This window comes from Oncorhynchus gorbuscha, linkage group LG06 (assembly GCF_021184085.1).
Source record: "Oncorhynchus gorbuscha isolate QuinsamMale2020 ecotype Even-year linkage group LG06, OgorEven_v1.0, whole genome shotgun sequence".
NCBI lineage: Eukaryota > Metazoa > Chordata > Actinopteri > Salmoniformes > Salmonidae > Oncorhynchus > Oncorhynchus gorbuscha.
Genome location: NC_060178.1, coordinates 56804871 through 56824131, shown reverse-complemented (window position 1 = coordinate 56824131; position 19261 = coordinate 56804871). Strand labels below are relative to the sequence as shown.

At 42.4% G+C, this 19261-nt stretch overlaps 2 protein-coding genes across 6 annotated transcripts in view; one reads left to right on the top strand and one right to left on the bottom strand.

The window, feature by feature from the left end:
- LOC124038134 (insulin-degrading enzyme-like) overlaps positions 1 to 18228 on the bottom strand; it is a 51255-nt gene extending 33027 nt beyond the window's left edge. For 2 of the 5 annotated variants that reach the window (XM_046353629.1, XM_046353630.1), the window contains exons 1-5: positions 10225 to 10382; positions 7464 to 7648; positions 6847 to 7054; positions 5569 to 5738; positions 3389 to 3511 (exon numbers count right to left, since the gene is read on the bottom strand). In XM_046353629.1, the coding sequence (XP_046209585.1) occupies positions 3389 to 3511; positions 5569 to 5738; positions 6847 to 7054; positions 7464 to 7648; positions 10225 to 10310 (772 nt within the window). In that variant the 5' untranslated portion in view covers positions 10311 to 10382. Of the gene's footprint in view, positions 1 to 3388; positions 3512 to 5568; positions 5739 to 6846; positions 7055 to 7463; positions 7649 to 10224; positions 10383 to 12910; positions 13064 to 17064; positions 17160 to 17950; positions 18070 to 18180 lie in introns of those variants that run through there. The other 3 variants (XM_046353633.1, XM_046353632.1, XM_046353631.1) reach the window with 3 other exon arrangements.
- The window catches only part of LOC124038135 (kynurenine 3-monooxygenase-like), a 46961-nt gene continuing 45251 nt past the window's right edge, over positions 17552 to 19261 (top strand). The window contains exons 1-2 of the mRNA XM_046353634.1: positions 17552 to 18595; positions 19172 to 19241. Coding sequence (XP_046209590.1) covers positions 18524 to 18595; positions 19172 to 19241 — 142 coding nt within the window. The 5' untranslated portion in view covers positions 17552 to 18523. The remainder of the gene's footprint in view (positions 18596 to 19171; positions 19242 to 19261) is intronic.

Below are 19261 nucleotides of genomic sequence, written 5' to 3'. Positions count from 1 at the left end.
GGACACCGCGGTGCACAACTGAGCAAGAGGACAAGTACATTAGTGTCTAGTTTGAGAAACAGAAACAGTCCTCAACTGGCAGCTTCATTAAATAGTACCCGCAAAACACCAGTCTCAACATCAACATTGAAGAGGCCGAGTCCGGGATGCTGGCCTTCTAGGCAGAGTTGCAAAAAAGTGCCATATCTCAGACTGGCCATTAAAAATAAAATATTAAGATTGGCAAAAGAACACACACACTGGACAGAGGAAGATTGGAATAAAGTGTTATGGACAGACAAATCCAAGTTTGAGTTGTCCGGATCACAAAAAACATCATTTGTGAGCCAGAAAAAAATAAGATGCTGGAGGAGTGCTTGACGCCAACTGTCAAGCATGGTGGAGGCAATGGGATGGTCTGGGGGTGCACAATATATAAATCGGTGAACATATCGGAATCGTCCGATATTAGCTAAAAATGCCAACATCGGTATCGGCCCACTTGTCTAGTTTAACGCCAATGTTAAAAACCGATGTCAAAGCTACCGTGCATACCTATATAACGCAATGCCAACACGTAAAAGTTTGCGCTACACATGCAACACAGCATTCCTAACCTAGCCCACAAGTCAAGCAGTCATTTGAAAGAGTAAGATCATTTTGGCGAGACAACTCAAAGGCGAAATCCATTAAAAGCGAAGAGAATGGAATTCACTGCCCTTGACAATCAACCGTTCTTTGTCGTGGGTGATGTTGGCCTTCACCGACTAGACAAGCACCAGTACACACTACCAAGTGTGCTATTTTTCAGATGTTGCCCTACCGGAGTTACATAGTCATGGCGTCACTGCTATTAGCTTCACGACATACATACTATGGAATGCCGTTTGGGTCTTTGCGTGTCAAAAAAAGATACATTAGCAATGTCAAAGTTGTACAAAAAAAGTCTGCAAAAAAGCAAACACCGGCCATGAATGATGCGTTTACAATACCGCATTGGTAATAAAGCATCATTTGTTCAACCGCAACTTCTGGGGTAGCTAGCTTTAGCCTGGTACCTAGCTAGCACCAATACAAGCAGTCTGAAAACAATGACCAATAAACACTGCAGTCATTTTCATTATTCTTAGCAATGATTTAGGAATCCTTGTGAGTAAGTATTAGTTAGGTTTCCACTTGTTCGCCTACTTAAATTGAACTTCAGTTCATGAAAATAAATAGCTAGCCAGCTACTTAACCCTGTTGCCCAAAGCTAACATTATAAGCAGCCAGTTAGCTTCATCTGGCTCGTGAGGCTTGACCAGACCGGGTTATGTGTTGTGAAGCAAGCCACAATAAGGATTAGGCACAATAGCTACAATGATTTTATGCTTGCCTTCAAAATAAAAGTATGTAATTGACAGTGATGCAAATGAATACAAATAGTAGAATTATACCATACTTTTAATTTTGAAAGCTAACCGCAAAGTCCACTATTGTGGCTAGCTTCACATAGATGGTCTGACCACCATTAATCAAATAAGAACTGTCCTATAAATTAGGGTTATTTTAGATGACACCTAGATGTCGTTTTGCTACGTTTTTGGGGAGTGTGCAAAGCTGTCAAAGGCAAAGGGTAGCTACTTTGAAGAATCTCAAATATATTTTGATTTGTTTAACACTTTTTTGGTCACTACATAATTCCATATGTGTTATTTCAGTTGTGATGTCTTCAGTATTATTCTACAATGTAGTAAAAATAAAGAAAAACCCTTGAATGAGTAGGTGTGTGCAAACTTTTGACTGGTACTGTATGTCCGAGAACGTTGAAATCAAGGCTGGGCCAGACCAAATGTATCCATGTGTTAGGCCCATCCAATTATAAAACAGGCATTGGCTTTATTAGTCCTGATTCATGTGACTAAGCAATTTGGCTATTTAAGCTCAATATCAGCTACACAACTTTATCAGGAGTTATCCTGAGCCTATTTGCAATGTGTTTAAACAGAGGAAAATGCATACATTTTTTTTCTTTTTTGCTATGATCAACAATTGATGGATACAAACTTGAAACCAATGATCATGTCAATTTAGCCCACAAGGTGAAACTCCTGGACAGCAGTAGTGAGTAGCCTGATTATCCATCTTCCTTTTTAGGATGCGTGTTAACATGTCAGCATAATTTGTATTTGATTGGGCACCATTTTAGTTAGGCTATTTAATTGGAGCAACTTGCATGATGTAAAAAGTGCCTGTCTCATTACATTGTCATACATTTTATATCCAACCTGTAGGCTACAGAAATGGTCACATACCCTTTCTACCATATAGCCTACTATATCTGCTACATTATTTATGTTAGATCATTTTTTGGGATGGAACGTTGGAGAGGTGCGCTGGAAATGGACAAGCAAAATATTTTGCTTCCCTGCACTGCTTATCACAGGGCGGCATCAGCGCTCACCTAAAAAGCCCATATGCCACTGGTTGAGATATTTTTATTGTTTTTGGGCAGAATTATGTGAGGCTTGATGTGTTGTTGGGAGTGCTGTATTGGTCAGATTAGCTTCCTTCTTCAATCTGCCACCATAATACTGCCACCGCCTAATACTGCCTAATGAGCGGGCCGGCCATGCCTGATTTAGCGGACCAATAGCCTTCTGCAGCAACTCTGGGGGGGGGGGGATAAAACAAATTCTCACAAAATTAGTGCACTGGGCCTTTACTACTCCTGTATTAGTAGACTGATTACAGCCATTTGCAGTGCGGGGAGAAATGCCCCCGGACAAGAATTCCCAGCACCCCTAAACATCTTCCCGCAGCTATGGCGCAAGCCAATTAACAAACATTTGAATCCTGAAGGTGACAATGCAAATGTGCCAAATCAGGAATGGGCCTACCCCTCGTTTGTCAGCGTGCCTGGGGTTGTTAGGCATACAAAATAACTTGTAGATCAATGACTTTCAACATAATTACATGCTTAGTTTGACACTGAATGAGAGGACGCGGTTGTCACATAATATAAAAAGGTCATTTCAGGAGGTAGAAAGAATGTCATTTGAGCAACAATAAAGTTAACTGGCGAATCCTAACGTTTTAATCGATTTACTGCATGCTACATTTGGATCGGTTTGGCCAGTGTGTACTGGTGAATCGTTACATCCCTAGGAAATAACTGCAAAAGACTATTCCAGTCTAGGAGATGGGGGGGGCTGCGCAAACAGGTGACTGCAGGCCTTGGCTTGAGTGTTATGTGGGCTCAGTTCCAGATTGTTGCAGAATTGTTTAGAAAAAGCACTTCCTACTTGATCTTAGATCTGCACAGCTGACAGGTTATTTCATCTGCCACTCAACCAGTCTTAAGATCACTGATCCAAGCAGCAACGCTCTCTTACAGATGTGGACGTTGGCACATACGACACTCACTCACCTCTCCCCAGCACACACAGTCCCATGAGGTTGGAGGAGTAGTAGGTGGAGTGGAATTTCAGGAGCTCCTGGCGGATGTCGATCCCATCCTTTGATGGCCTAGTCTCCAGAGTCAACTTGTTACCTGAAAAATCAACCAGATATAATACTTAACCAGCTAGTCAACAAAATGCACATCAGCAAGGAATGTTCTCGTAATATACAGTGCAGCGAGTGCTTGACCTTATTGGACAAACAAATATAATCTATATCATATGTTGCGTTGAAGGAAAAACAACTCCCTGTCACAGATCCAAAATAGTCACCATCAAAGACTTCATGAAACAGTACACAGTGGGAGGGAGAATAAATCCAGTTATAAAAAGGGCAACAAGCTTGTTCCAAGAAAACCAATGTGTGAACAAAATTAATCCCCACAGTGATGAAATTACAATTCTGAGTAAGGCCACCAGTGACAGACTGACCACTTTTGTCCTATGGGCTAGCGCTTTGCTAATTAGCCTAACTCAAACTCACCCCATTCTGTACAAATGTGCGTAACCGCGACATTCAAACGAGGCTGCAAATAAAACTAATGGGACTGTAGCAACTGTTGACTTTAAAATCTGGGGTGTGAACTACGTTTCTATTCAACCGTTGATCGACATGGTAACGGCTCTATAGTACTGGAGACCAGTTGAAAAAAACTGACCCTCCGTTACATCGTGACATGCCGTAACGTACAGCACGCATAAAGAAACAATTTCTGTCTTACAATCTCTCTCCACCAGGTGTTACTTCTCTCATCGTTTAAAAACAAGAAATGGACAGTGACGGGGATAAGAGGGGTACCTAGTCATTTTCTGCGTCATCACTGCAAGCAATCATGACTCTCAAAGCCACCGTTTACTTCTGAAGATCACTTTGGCACCACCCTAAAAACCCAATTCAAATTCGACACAAACCTTCAAATAGGTATGTAATGACACATTATATAAACACTTTATAGTTTTTTATTTACATTTTAGAGGCGATAAGGTGATAAGGTGGATAGATTGAGTGAAAAAAAGCAGTTGTTTTCCCACGACGACATCTCTCCTTCTCACTACCAAGCATGATTTTGCTTTGCTTCCCACCCGCCATTTTTAAAAAGATCCGACGGAGCTCATTGCATTCTTGAATCATACAGAAACGGGCAGCATGGATGTCTCGGCATGGATTTGGTTGTGCTTTACAATGGTATTGACATTACAGTTGATCTGGAAGTATTACGTTTTTTTGGGCGCTAAAATAAGGCCAATTGTACGGACCAAGGCGATCTACAAGTGTGAGAGAGTTTACGTTACACAACCAGAGCCTAAACCTAGCCCTTTCTCTGTGGCAGGCTAGCTGCTGGGCATTTCCCTCTAAAACAAATAACAGACAACACACCACATTTAGAACATCTGGAGAGATGTGTTGAACTTCCCTTTGAACTATTTACTTTATAAACTAATTATTAATCATCTCCAGCCCCATAATGTCCACATCTGAATATTAATGTGTAGTTAAGTGTCCCTCTAAGCATTTCTAAGAATGTTTTTGTCAAGGATGTCTCCAACACTCGTTCATTAATAAGTGTTCCGGCTGAGCTGATCCTGTTTCTATTATTAGACAAAAATAAAGCTTATATAACTAAACGCTGCCACCAGCTGGCTCTCCTGGGCTGGGAGTCCAATCGTAAGAGAACACAATTAAGGAGGAGAGGATGAGTCAGCACATTCCAAAACAAAAGGCTGAGAAGGATTTAGAGGTTTTATACGCAATGTTCATAACGGCACACTGTAGCAAAATGTTTTGCAACAGAAAAGGAAACTGAAGTCCTGGCAGTTCCAGTCCATTGTCTTCCGCAGGGCTCTACGCTACCCTTTTTTTTTTTTACAACGAGTAGGTACATGCCCAAGTCAAAAAATGTATGCGCACACAAAGAAATTTAGGAGCACAATGAAAAATATTTTGGTAATAAAGCTAGAATCATGCATTTTTCTGGGCATACTGGTGCTCCCAAATTAAAATTCTAGGTCGCACAGCAAAATATTAAGCTCATAAAATGGTCGCACTGTAGAGCCCCGTTCTGTTTGGTGCCTAATGAACATGACTGTGGATACATGCTGGGCTATGTTGAATTCGTATATAGTACGCCAGGTGGCATGGGGTTTTTACCGGTCCCAAATTTGCTGAATGGGTGGTTGGGGTTGCCAGTGGCCTTCTCCAGCTGGAACAGCCTCCAGGCATCATTCATCAGGTTTTTCTCGTGCTCAGAGTCCACAGCATTCACCTCACGGTCCTTACAGCTCTCGTCAAACAACGGGCACAAGAAGAACTGAGCAAACCTAGACACAAAGGACAAGACATTAATTTAACAAGTTAACATACATAAACAAAAACTGCAGATTAGGCTACCTAGATTTTTTTTTTTTTAAAGGGCTGTTGGATGATTTGTTTTAAAATGAACTTGAGTGTCCTGGTGAAGGCCTACAAGAACATCAGTGAGGATTAAGCAAATGGTGGGTTAGGGGTGTGTGCTATTTATTTTTCCAGGCCAGTGGTTAATAACTGCAGTAACATGTGGAAAAGTCCACGTTCTGAATTCAGAGGTGTACTTTTCTCAAATTTATCCTGTTCGTCAGCAGACTCAATAGACAGCAGTGACATTTCACAGACCCGTATGCAAAGCTATTTGAATGGCCCTAAGGACAAGCAACTGCCATGCAAAAGAAAACAACCGCAATTAAGTGAATTGGCCAAAGTAAATGCCCTCTGCAGCTAGGCAGCTACAGACTCAACATAGCTGGAAGATACAGAAATCTGACATGTCATAAGCAAGCTCTATATTCAAGTGGCCCTGGCCTATACACCTGTAATTACTAATCAGGTAGCCCTATACACTCATTATCAACCACCCTCCTTCGATTGGAACTCTATTTAACTAGACAAGTTAGTTAAGAACAAATTATTATTTACAATAACGGCCATACCCGGACACTGGGCAAATTGTGCGCTGCCCTATGGGACCCCCAATCACGGCCCGGTTGTGATACAGCCTGGAATCGAACCAGGGTGTCTGTAGTGACACCTTTAGCACTGAGATGCAGTGCCTTAGACCGCTGCGCCACTCGGGAGCCCCAAAACGGTATGAAGGTTGACTTTTTTGTTCATGAGTGTTTGAAAAGCTTATCAATAATTAAAATATTGATCTGCATTGGTGTCCAGATGGTTTTCACACGCCTAATCGAATCACAGTGGCACACCCAAAGCCGTCAAGTAAAATGGGAGAATTTCTACCACGACATAACCTGGGTCATATTCAAAAAGCACCAAACGGAAGAAAATAAACTGAAAAGGGGAGGGGCTACCTGAACTCATCCAATAAGAAACGATTGTTTTGCAAAAATGTTACACCATGTGCCTTATTGAACATGACCCTGTTGGTTCACTCACCTGTCCAATGCACCCTCCAGGTGTTCGTGGGATACGTCAAAGTAGTAGTTGGTGTGCTCGCCGCTAGTGAAAGCATTGGAGCTGCCAGCATGCTCACTGAGAAACTGGCTGTACTCATTCTCCTTGGGGTACTTCTCTGTGCCCAAAAACAGCATGTGTTCGCAGAAGTGGGCAATGCCTGATATGTTCCCTGGGTCTGACAAAGAACCTGGTACACATAAAAGTCGAACACAGTTAATCTACACGTTGCTTCGCATTCGCACACTTCTGCACTCAAAGTGAATTATGTTTAGACGCTGCCAGCCATAACATTGGAGAGGTGGTTCAAACCCTGAAACAATAGGGGATAAAAAACAGAAGCAGATGAAAGAGTATGATAAAGGATCCTCTTCAATGTAGTCCCATGGGAGATAAACTAGGGAGCGAAAAAGAGAAGTGGCAGCATAATTTACAGGAATAGTGGAGAATGTGAATGGGGGTTTGAAACAAAGAAATAAAAGATACAGATAAAGAAGCTACAGGATGAGGAGATGGATGGAGACACCTATAGGAAAATAATGAGATGGGTCATGGAGGCTGCCTCCGGCCTAGATAAGTGGAGTGTGTGAATACTGTACCTATGTTGACGTCCAGCCCTGCTGAGGACTTGTCTGTGGTGGGATCACTGATGAGCACAGCCCTCAGGCCATTGTTAAACTCCAGGCCCCTGTAGACCCGCTTGTCTTCTGGAGAGCGGACGATGTCACTGACTACCCTCTTCACAGCCGGGTCTGTCATTCTGAGGGGTAGAGTCAACACAAGCCTGTAGAGCACAGGAAATAATGTTATTTTATGCACTAAATTCTTGATTGGACAAGCAATTTACAGATTAATGGTCATTACAGTGACTGATTTTAACATGTAGGGGGAGTGTAGTGGAGAGAATTTTGAATGACGCAAGGTAGACGGACTACTCAAACTGAAGTACCATATTTAGACCCCGAGCAGACGTCAGCATTCAGTCATCAGAATGACAGTGGACCAATACCATGCTAACAAGCATATGCAAGTGATTTTTGCAAATAAATACATTCAACAGGCACATACAGTGCATTTGGAAAGTATTCAGACGCCTTGACTTTTTCCACAGCCTTATTCTAAAATTGAGTAAAAAGAATATGAATTTTAAACTCAATCTACACACAATGCCCCATAATGAAAAAAAAAACAAGTGAAGAAAGTTTTGCTAATTAAATATTTAAAAACAAAAACTGGAAATATTACATTCACATAAGTATTCAGATCCTTTACTCAGTACTTTGTTGAAGCACCTTTGGCAGCGACTACAGCATTGAGTTTTCTTGGGTATGACGCTACAAGCTTAGCACAACAGTATTTTGGGAGTTTCTCCCATTCTTCTTTGCAGATCCTCTCAAGCTGTCAGCTTTCCAAATACACCACCGTTCAAAAGTGTGTGGTCACTTAGAAATGCCCTATTTTTTAAAGAAAGGCACATTTTTTCCAGTTAAACATCAAATTGATCATAAATGCAGTGGACATTGTTAATGTTGTAAATTACTATTTTATCTGGAAATACCAGTCTCAACATCAACCATGAAGAGGAGACTCCGGGATGCTGGCCTACTAGGCAGAGCTGCAAAGAAGAAGCTGCATCTCAGATTGGCCAATAAAAAGAAAATATTAAGATGGGCAAAAGAACAGACAGTGGACAGAGGAACTCTGCCTAGAAGGCTTGCATCCCAGAGTCGCCTCTTCACTGTTGACGTGGAGATTGGTGTTCTGCTGGTATTATTTCATGAAGCTGCCAGTTGAGGAGTTGTGAGGCGTCCGTTTCTCAAACTAGACACTAATGTACTTGTCCTCTTGCTCAGTTGTGCACCAGGGCCTCCCACTCATTCTAGTCTGGTTAGGGCCAGTTTGCGCTGTTCTGTGAAGCGAGTAGTACACAGCGTTGTACGAGATCTTCAGTTTCTTGGCAATTTCTTGCATGGAGTAGCCTTCATTTATCAGAACAAGAATAGACTGACGAGTTTCAGAAGAAACATCTTTGTTTCTGCCCATTTTGAGCCTGTAATCAAACCCACATGATGGTGCTCCAGATATTCAACTAGTCTAAAGAAGGCCAGTTTTATTGCTTCTTTAAATCAGAACAACAGTTTTCAGCTGTGCTAAGATAATTGCAAAAAGGTTTTCTAATGATCAATTCGCTTTTTAAAGTGATAGACTTCGATTAGCTAACGTGCCATTGGAACACAGGAGTGATGGTTGCTGATAATGGGCCTCTGTACGTCTATGTAGATATTCCATTTAAAAAATAAGCCATTTCCAGTTACAATAGTCATTTACAACATTAACAATGTCTACACTATTTCTGATCAATTTGACGTTATTTTAAATTGAAAAAAATCTTCCAAACACAAGGAGATTTCTAAGTGACCAAACTTTTGAACAGAAGTGTATTTACTTCTATTTTTACCTTTATTTAACTAGGCAAGTCAGTTAAGAACACATTTTTATTTACAATAACGGCCTACACCGGTCAAACGGGGACGAAGCTGGGCCAATTGTGCACCCAATCACAGCCGGTTGTGATACAGGTTGGATGAGGACCGTTATCGTGGACCAGCTCGTACATCCTCTATTCAGGCTGCAAAGGCATAATTTGCTCCTTACCTAGCTTTAATGGCGTACCGAATGTAGGATGCTATATCCCACGGGGGACACGAGTGTATTACCGGCTGGGCACTCAAACCTAGACAGTGCAGATCTAGCGCCCACTATCGGCTACCGGCTACAGCTGGAACAGAAATACAAGTCTGTCTAGGGCTAGGCGATATTTTGCATTGATAGCTACATGTTTCCAACGAGCGAATCTGACTAGCTACAAAACGAAAATATATATATCCGAATATACCTTTTAAAATGTATTCACAGCACAACAGTGCATTTTTACTAGGCTGGTTTAAGATTTGCAAGTTAACAAGCCGCACTGTGATAGCCGGAAACCGCCATAGATTAGCTGGCTAACCTTATTAACTTTAGGTGGCTAGTCTGCCCTGAGTCCTAGTTAGCTAAATTAGCTATATTTAGCGTGTAGTTGGTGCCAGGTGCATCCGGCAGCTAGCTAGGCTGGCTGGTTTCAAATCAAGTGCATAACTATACGTGTCCTTGGTTAGCTAGCTAGCTATCAAAGTTGATATGCTACTTGTATACGTAGCTAGCTGTGAATGCTTTTCTGCTAATGCTTAATTAGTCAGCCCTTCTGCTAGCTAACTAGGCTCATTCTGTAACGTTTCAGCTACCGTTAGCTGGTAAATATTTGTTCATTACATGCGAGTTTTTGAAGTGGATAGTAGTATCTTAACATTTAACACTCACCTAACACTTTGATAAAAGTACAAACTATTCCCCGCAATCAGACGGTGTCTTGTAAACTGGGCCAGTCGGCTAAAACATTGCAGCATAATTCGGACAGACAACAGTCAGAGAAACCTTCGATCTTTACGGCGCCATGTTGTAATAGACAAATGCAATGGACGCCAGAGAGTCACGTAATAGATCATGAATTATGTGATTTATTTGATGTCAGGGGTATTTACTCAAATAAAATACTATTATTTTAAACTAACAACATATACAACATGTGGACAAGTATGGTTTTGATTGATGTGTCATATTTAGATCAGAAAGTCGATTAATCAGCCTGTTTGGATCAAGCCACTCCTTTCCTAGCTCTTGCGGAGTCCCCAGCCATGTTCGAGAGGCTCAAAACCGTAATGTATCATGGGTAATTGTGACTGACTGATCTACAAATAATAATGAGTAGTTAATTTATAATGCAAGGTTTTTTTGTAGATCAGTCAGTCTGCAGGCTCATGCACTGTCGGACAAGCCCCCTAACAACTGAATGTTCCGGTTGAAGGGGACTATGCATAGACCTATAGAGACATTATTTTTCACGAGTATAAAACACCTCCGTTCCGCCAGCAAGAACAAGACCTACACAATATACAAAAGTATGTGGACCCCCCTTCAAATGAATGGATTCAGCCATTTCAGCCTCACAGGTGTATAAAATCAAGCGCACAGTCAGTGACGTTCAACGTGGCACTGTCATAGGATGCAACTTTTCCACAAGTCAGTTAGTCAAATATCTCTCCTGGTCAACAAAATGCTGTTATTGTAAAGTGGAAACATCTAAGAGCAACAATGGCTTAGATGTGAAGTGGTACGCCACACAAGCTCACAGAACGGGATTGCCGAAGTGTGTAAAAATAATCTGTCCTCAATTGCAACAATTCATACTGAGTTCCAAACTCCCTCTAGAAGCAACGTCAGCACAAGAACTGTTCGTCAGGATCTTCATGAAATGGGTTTCTATGGCCAAACAGCCACACACAAGCCTAAGATCACCATGTGCAATGCCAAGCTTCAGCTGGAGTGATGTAAAGCTTGCTGCCATTGGACTCTAGAGCAGTGGAAACTCATTCTCTGGAGTAATATCACGCTTCACCATCTGGCAGTCCAAAGGACAAAACCAAGTTTTGGCAGATGCCAGAAGAACGATACCTGCCCCAATGCATAGTGCCAACTGTAAAGTTTGGTGGAGGAGGAATAATGGTCTGGGGCTGTATTTCATGGTTCGGGCTAGGTCCCTTAATTCCAGTGAAGGAAAATCTTAACACTACAGCATAAAATGACATTCTAGACAATCCTGTGCATTCAACTTTGTGACAACAGTTTGGGGAAGGCCTTTTTCTGTTATAGCATGACAATGACCCCGTGCACAAAGCAAGGTCTATACAGAAATGGTTTGTCACGATCGGTGTGGAAGAACTTGACTGGCCTACAGAGAGCCCTGAACTCAAGCCCATCGAACACCTTCCAAGCCAGGCCTCACTAATGCTCTTGTGGCTGAATGGAGTCCCCGCAGCAATGGACCAACATCTAGTTACAGCAGCAAAGGGGGGGACCAGCTCCATATTAATGCCCATGATTTTGGAATGAGATGTTCTACAAGCACATACTTTTAGTCATGTATAACAGTTCAGAACCACAGCAGGTAGCAGAAAAGTATGATCTTATTTCAATAATAATCCTGCAAAAACAACTCAATTAGAAACAACAAACTTCAAATGGAAATATTTCTACAGCAATAGTTCTACAGCAAAGGGGGACCAACTTCATATATTAATGCCCATGATTTTGGAATGAGATGTTCGACGAGGAGGTGCCCACATATGTTTGGTCATTTACTGTAGCAAGAATTCCAGATGAGCAGTGACACTCCTCTCGGTGTAAACTCTGTGGATTTAGAAAGCTGAAGTTCTCCTGAGTAGAAAATACCCCCCTTTTACAGCGACACAATGTACAGATCATTTTCAATGGTACAATATGCAAAAACTATTGGATTTAAGTTGATGAGTCACTCTATAAGGGTCGCCAAATGAGCAGCTACACTCCTCTGGGTGTAAACTCTGGATTTGGAAACTAGAACTACTCCTGAGCAGTAGCGGCGCATGGGTAAAATCACTCAGGAAGCCAAGCAAAGCCAGTACACAAGCCTTATTACAAACTATGTTGTCATAATTGCGTTGTTTGCTACATAACTTATCGGTTCATACCCCACTGTGATATACAATAAGGCCGTGACAACAAAAAGACAGTCACACAGTGGTCGAATAAATGCAACTACACATACGTTTGGTTCATCACAAAACCGGTGAAGTCCACAAAGCATACATTTACATACAAACAGTTATCACCTGCAGCATGGTCAAGCAAGTTAATGTTTTTGACAGTTAACTAAACAAGTACTGATTTAGAACCACATAGTTACCGCAAGTCATCACGAAAACAACAGGAGCACTGCTATTCCAGCACCATTTCAACTTAAACATCACCAAATAAACAAGGCTAAATATGCATAGTTTAATACAGTGAAAACAACTTTAAGATGGCAACAAAAAACGTCCAATCAATATTGCTACGTATATGGCTGTCCATGGTACTGATTTCTGTGTGTGCGTGCAATGCACAAGTAAAACAAAAAATGTTGACTCACCCTACTACTTGAACGCCAATGCCCACCTCTCTTTCATGTTGGCAAAATGGTCTATGGCTCATACAGTACACTTTTAGTTTTTGTTGAGGCTACCTAGCTAAAATGCTTGCTAGCATGACTTTCTTGCATGGGCAACAATGAACCAGCTAAGTCAAGCTAGTCAGTTAATGAGAGCCTAGCTCATTTTCACCCAACATCAGACACCCCCTAACTTCGGACACTCTCTAGTGGTTAGAGGATTAAATAACCTTGAGCTCAATATTTGAGTGGACTGGAAAATAACGGTAAGTTTTGCGACTAAAGATACCCTTCTAGCTAGCTGACCACCGATTTCCATTGCAATTTATATAAGTTAAGTTAGGTTTTAAGAGTTTTTTAAAAAGTGAGACACACTGTATATTGTAAAATACAACTGCCGACAGAACACAAATAATTTCATATCCAACTTTTTACCTCTAAAATATAGCTAACGGATTTTAGGCAATATATTATTTTTTAAACCGGAATACTACCCAACTAGTCAAATATTCAGTAAACACTTTGGATATGAGGTTGGGGTCTCATTTTAAACAAAATTAAATGAATATATCTTGTAATTGAACAAAATAGTAAGGTGGCCAATAACTGGGGACTGTATGCCGATAATACTGGATGTATTTATTTTTCTTAACTACTTAACAAAAAGCTGATAGTAGTAGTATTTCCACTGAAATGTCAAACATGCTAATTGCTAACCCATTAGCTAACATTTTTACAACATCAATAATCACAAAACATTGATGGCTTGATCTCGAGATAACACTGTTGAAGGTAATATATTCCTTAAAGATACTCGGATGGTATCGCGCCGTCCCAACCTTCGCTCTCTCTCCCCCGCTACTCTCTCCTCTTCCATCCTATCATCTCTTCCCTCTGCTCAAACCTTCTCCAACCTATCTCCTGATTCAGCCTCCTCAACGCTCCTCTCCTCCCTTTCTGCATCCTTTGACTCTCTATGTCCCCTATCTTCCAGGCCGGCTCGGTCCTCCCCTCCCGCTCCGTGGCTTGAACTCATTGCGAGCTCACAGAACAGGGCTCCGGGCAGCCGAGCGGAAATGGAGGAAAACTTCCCTGCGGACCTGGCATCCTTTCGCTCCCTCCTCTCTACATTTTCCTCCTCTGTCTCTGCTGCTAAAACCACTTTCTACCATCCTCCCTACTGAATCCTCCTCCCCCTCTAACCCTAGGAAGCCCCCCTCCTCCCCCTCCTCCTCCTCCTGCAGATGACTTCGTCAACCATTTTGAAAAGAAGGTCGACGACATCCGATCCTCGTTTGCTAAGTCAAACGACACTGCTGGTTCTGCTACACTGCCCTACCCTGTGCTCTGACCTCTTTCTCCCCTCTCTCTCCAGATGAAATCTTCTTGTGATACCCTATCCCCTCCTCTCTTCTCCAGACCATTTCTGGAGACCTTCTCCCTTACCTCACCTCGCTCATCAACTTATCCCTGACCGCTGGCTACAAGAGAGCGATTGCACCCCTTCTGAAAAAACCTACACTCGATCCCTCCGATGTTAACAACTACAGACCAGTATCCCTTCTTTCTTTTCTCTCCAAAACTCTTGAACATGCCGTCCTTGGTCAGCTCTCCCGCTATCTCTCTCAGAATGACCTTCTTGATCCAAATCAGTCAGGTTTCAAGACTAGTCATTCAACTGAGACTGCTCTTCTCTGTATCACGGAGGCGCTCCGCAAAAGCTAACTCTCTCTCCTCTGCTCTCATCCTTCTAGACCTATCGGCTGCCTTCGATAAACCATCAGATCCTCCTCTCCACCCTCTCAGAGTTGGGCCATGGCTTACCTGAAAGGTGGCGTGGCAGAATCTGTCTCCTCACCACGCGCTCTCACCACTGGTGTCCCCCAGGGCTCTGTTCTAGGCCCTCTCTATTCTCGCTATACACCAAGTCACTTGGCTCTGTCATAACCTCACATGGTCTCTCCTATCATTGCTACACACACAATTAATCTTCTCCTTTCCCCCTTCTGATGACCAGGTGGCGAATCGCATCTCTGCATGTCTGGCAGACATATCAGTGTGGATGACGGATCACCACCTCAAGCTGAACCATCGGCAAGACGGAGCTGCTCTTCCTCCCGGGGAAACTGCCCGTTCCATGATCTCGAACGGTTGACAACTCCATTGTGTCCTCCTCCCAGAGCGCTAAGAACCTTGGCGTGATCCTGGACAACACCCTTTGATGGCACGTTCCTGTAGGTTCATGCTCTACTACGACCCTGCCTCACACAGGAAGCGGAGCAAATCCAGGCACTTGTCATCTCCCGTCTGGATTACTGCCTGGGCTCCTGCCTGTGCCATTAAACCCCTGGCTACAAGACCATGGTGCTTGCCTACGGAGCTGTGAGGGGAACGGCACCTCAGTACCTCCAGGCTCTGATCAGGCCCTACACCCAAATAAGGGCACTGCGTTCATCCACCTCTGGCCTGCTCGTCTCCCTACCACTGAGGAAGTACAGTTCCCGCTCAGCCCAGTCAAAACTGTTCGCTGCTCTGGCTCCCCAATGGTGGAACAAACTCCTCACGACGCCAGGACAGCGGAGTCAATCACCACCTTCCGAGACACCTGAAACCCCACCTCTTTAAGGAATACTTAGGATAGGATAAAGTAATCCTTCTCACCCCCCTTAAAATATTTAGCACTATTGTAAAGTGGCTGTTCCACTGGATGTCATAAGGTGAATGCACCAATTTGTAAGTCGCTCTGGATAAGAGCGTCTGCTAAATGACTTAATTGTAAATGTAAATGTAAATGCTGTTGAATACGCTTCAGCTATCTACGTCTGGGCTAGGTATCTCAGGCCAGTGGCACAACATATGAATCTATGATTAAATCAGAATCGCCATCATAATCATTGTCCTGTACAGAGAACTAAGTCAAAACCACAAGTCCCAAATCTCCATCTCCATCCATGGCTTAGGAAAGGGCCAATTTAACAAGCTAGCTACTGCTGGACATCAATTTAAGCAGACCAGAAACTCTCTGAAAATGACGGTTCGCAAAGAAAGTGATTTGATTGGTCTGAAGCCAAATCCAAACTGGCTTCCCTTGGGGAGCGTTTTAATGCAGCAGGACAACCTACAGTTGATCTCAGCTCAAGGCTGATTGGCTAATTTATTTATTTATCTTTCAAGGGAGGCTAAATGCTTGCTGGCATCAATCAATCACATGCTACTACATTTTATAATATTTAGGTCCAGACAGCGTCAGATACATGGGCTGAGACAGAGGGGCGCTGTTTCCTTCGTTCGGTTTTACTGCTGCGACAACGTACATATAATTTTGTACAGCGCAATAAATGATTCTACAAGGTATCGAAATCTTTCTACAGGGATGCTGGCTTATGTTGACGCCAATGCTTATCACAGTTGTGTCAATTTGGCTGGATGTCCTTTGGGTGGTGGACCATTATTGATACTCACAGAACTGTTGAGCGTGAAAAAGGCATTAGCATTATAGTTCTTGACACACTCAAACAGGTGCGCCTGGCACCACATACTACACCGTTCAAAAGCACTTCAATCGTTTGTCTTGCCCATACACCCTCTGGCAATTGTATCAAGGCTTAAAAATCCTTCTTTAACCTGTCTCCTCCCCATCAGCTACACTGATTGGCGTGGATTTTACATCAAAGGGATCATAGCTGGTCAGTATATGTCCGTTTTTTGTACACTCAGTGTACATTCCTCATTTGCACAAGATTACTACAAGGCCAATTTTTCCTTCTTGCAACGCAATAGTTAAACCACTAGAAACTGCATACGCATGGTCTGAAGTTTGCAGGAGGATAAGCACACTCTCACGTCAATTTCAGTTTTTATAAATGCCAACATTTGCATAAACTGGCGCACGCATGTTCTAGGGAATTTTTGTGTGTATTCGCAACGTTTAAAAATCAGGTGAGCAAATTAAGGCCGACAACCAAATTGTGAAACCTCCGGGGTCCACCAGGAGAAGTTTCATAATCACTGGCCTATTGCAACAGTATCCTTTTAAAATTCCAATGTCAAATAGGTTGCGAAATGTTTTAACCCATTCACGAATCGAAAAATAATTGTTCCTATCCCTGAAATGTGTGTGGGTGCTTTATGCTTACATGACCAGTAGAGGGAAGAACAGACTCATATTTATCGATCCCAGCGATGGCGAATGCGCAGGCCTTGTCTCTGTGGATCTTTTTTTATTTTGTCTCTGAAAAATTAATCATAATCCAGCATGAGAAATTTAAATTAAACCAGCTTCCAATGGTTGAATTTCAGAGTAAATGTGTAATTCCTCCTAATGTCAGTATAGGCATCATTCGGGATATATGCTCTTTTTTTCACAAGATTGATTAGCGATAAACTACTAACTCTTGTAGAGGACTGCTAATTCTTATGTAGGTGACATTACACTACTATAGCTGGGACAACGTATTTTCATAGTAAAACAGGTTGGGCCCCATACAGGATATCTCTCACACACACACTCACTTAGATCATCCAGAACACTATCACAACAGGATACTCCTAGCCACAGGTGCTAGCCGGCAGTTCGGCCACAACTCCCCTGAAGATAGGGACGCACACACATTACACACGGACTCTTGAGAACAGGACAGGGACGCATACGCTCTTACACACTGACCCCAGAAGACAGGGACGACGCACATACAGTACACACATAGCTGCCGAGGACACCCAGATAAAACACCCACAGATTGGCAGAAAGCCTAGATTTAGAGACAAACTAGCACACACACATAATCTCCCTCCCAGCCGAACATTGTGTGACTGAAGATAGCGCACACACCAGATCTCCTTTTCAGCTGAACATGGTGTGACGACCAAGAACAGGCATGGCAGGATTCTACGATGACGGACAGACAACAGAGCCAATGCCGGATCTTGTGCAATGACTACACCCCAGCCTGTTCCAATCCGAAGATCCGATCTCCTAGAAATCAACCTACTTTCTGTTGTGTATATGATGCTTGTACTCACTGTTAGCAAGGTTCCTTTCTGCTAGTCTCTGATGAGCTAACAGAGGGGCCCGTATATACGCTGTACCAGATATCTTTACTCTGAATAAACCTGTCGCTTGTCGTACAAACTACCACCTTGTCTGAATCGATCCTTAATCGGCACACCCTTCTACATATCCTTTTATCAACACTCTGGACCACAGACATTGTTTTTATTGAAGTGATTTTTTTTTACTACAACATAATCACCTATCAGATCATTCACACAGCAGTTCCTAGTAAAAGGTGTGTAAATCCAGCGGCTCTTGTAATCGTTCTGTTTCTCTGCGCGGTGTGTGCGCTTCAGCTGCTCATGTGAAATTCCTCAACTCTGAACTATCTCTCTGTTTTGTTTGCATTGTGAGGAAAAGCTAACCAACCACTACGAGGACGACATTTATGAGATCCGGGTCGCGCCTCCCTCAAGACCCTGAGTGTCACAGTAAAAAGGTTTTGATTTAATCGGCTCAGGCAGTAATTGATTTCAGTGTCCAAGATCACTGAAAGGCAAAACGGACACTGCAAGACTCCAGATATAACGACATAAACTACAATGGATTATTCAACCAATGACAGCAAATCAACCAGCAAGAATAAAGTGGTAGCTGTGGTGGGAGGTGGTTTGGTAAGAAGTCAAAATGGAAGTGTGAATAATGTAAACAGGCTGCTGATATTTGCTGTGATGAAAAAGTGTTCATGTTGTGACAATGTTATCTAATCTACGTGTAATCTATTAATACAATATAAATGTAATCTATTTAAGTGTAATCTGAGCCTTATTTTCTTGAGGTTATAGGACAATTTTTGGCTTTGCCAATTTGCTAAACTGCAGATTGGCCCCATTAACTCAATAGGGATGATGGTGAAAAAGGCAGGTCTGAGCAAACAGTATTTTGGTTGTAAACAAACAGTATCATTTTTTAAAATACTTTCCTTGCAGGCCTCTTAAAGCAATATCATGTAAGGAAGAGTAAAGCCTAACAGTAATTGACACTTTAAACTACTCGGTCCTTGTTGTAGCCTACCATTGACAAAGCAAAGTGCCTTAATGTCAATATGACTTGTTTTGATCTCTTCCTTTGATATTGCTATGTAGCATCCATGTACATTTTTTTAATCCATTTCCATTTTCATCACAAGTGATAAAAATTCAAATAGATGCTGCCTGCACCATGAACTAATGCAATCAACTCTCTCTCAGGTCGGTGCCTTGAATGCCTGCTACTTTGCAAAAAGAGGTTTTCAAGTAGAGGTCTTTGAATCTCGAGAAGGTAAACACTTGATTACACAA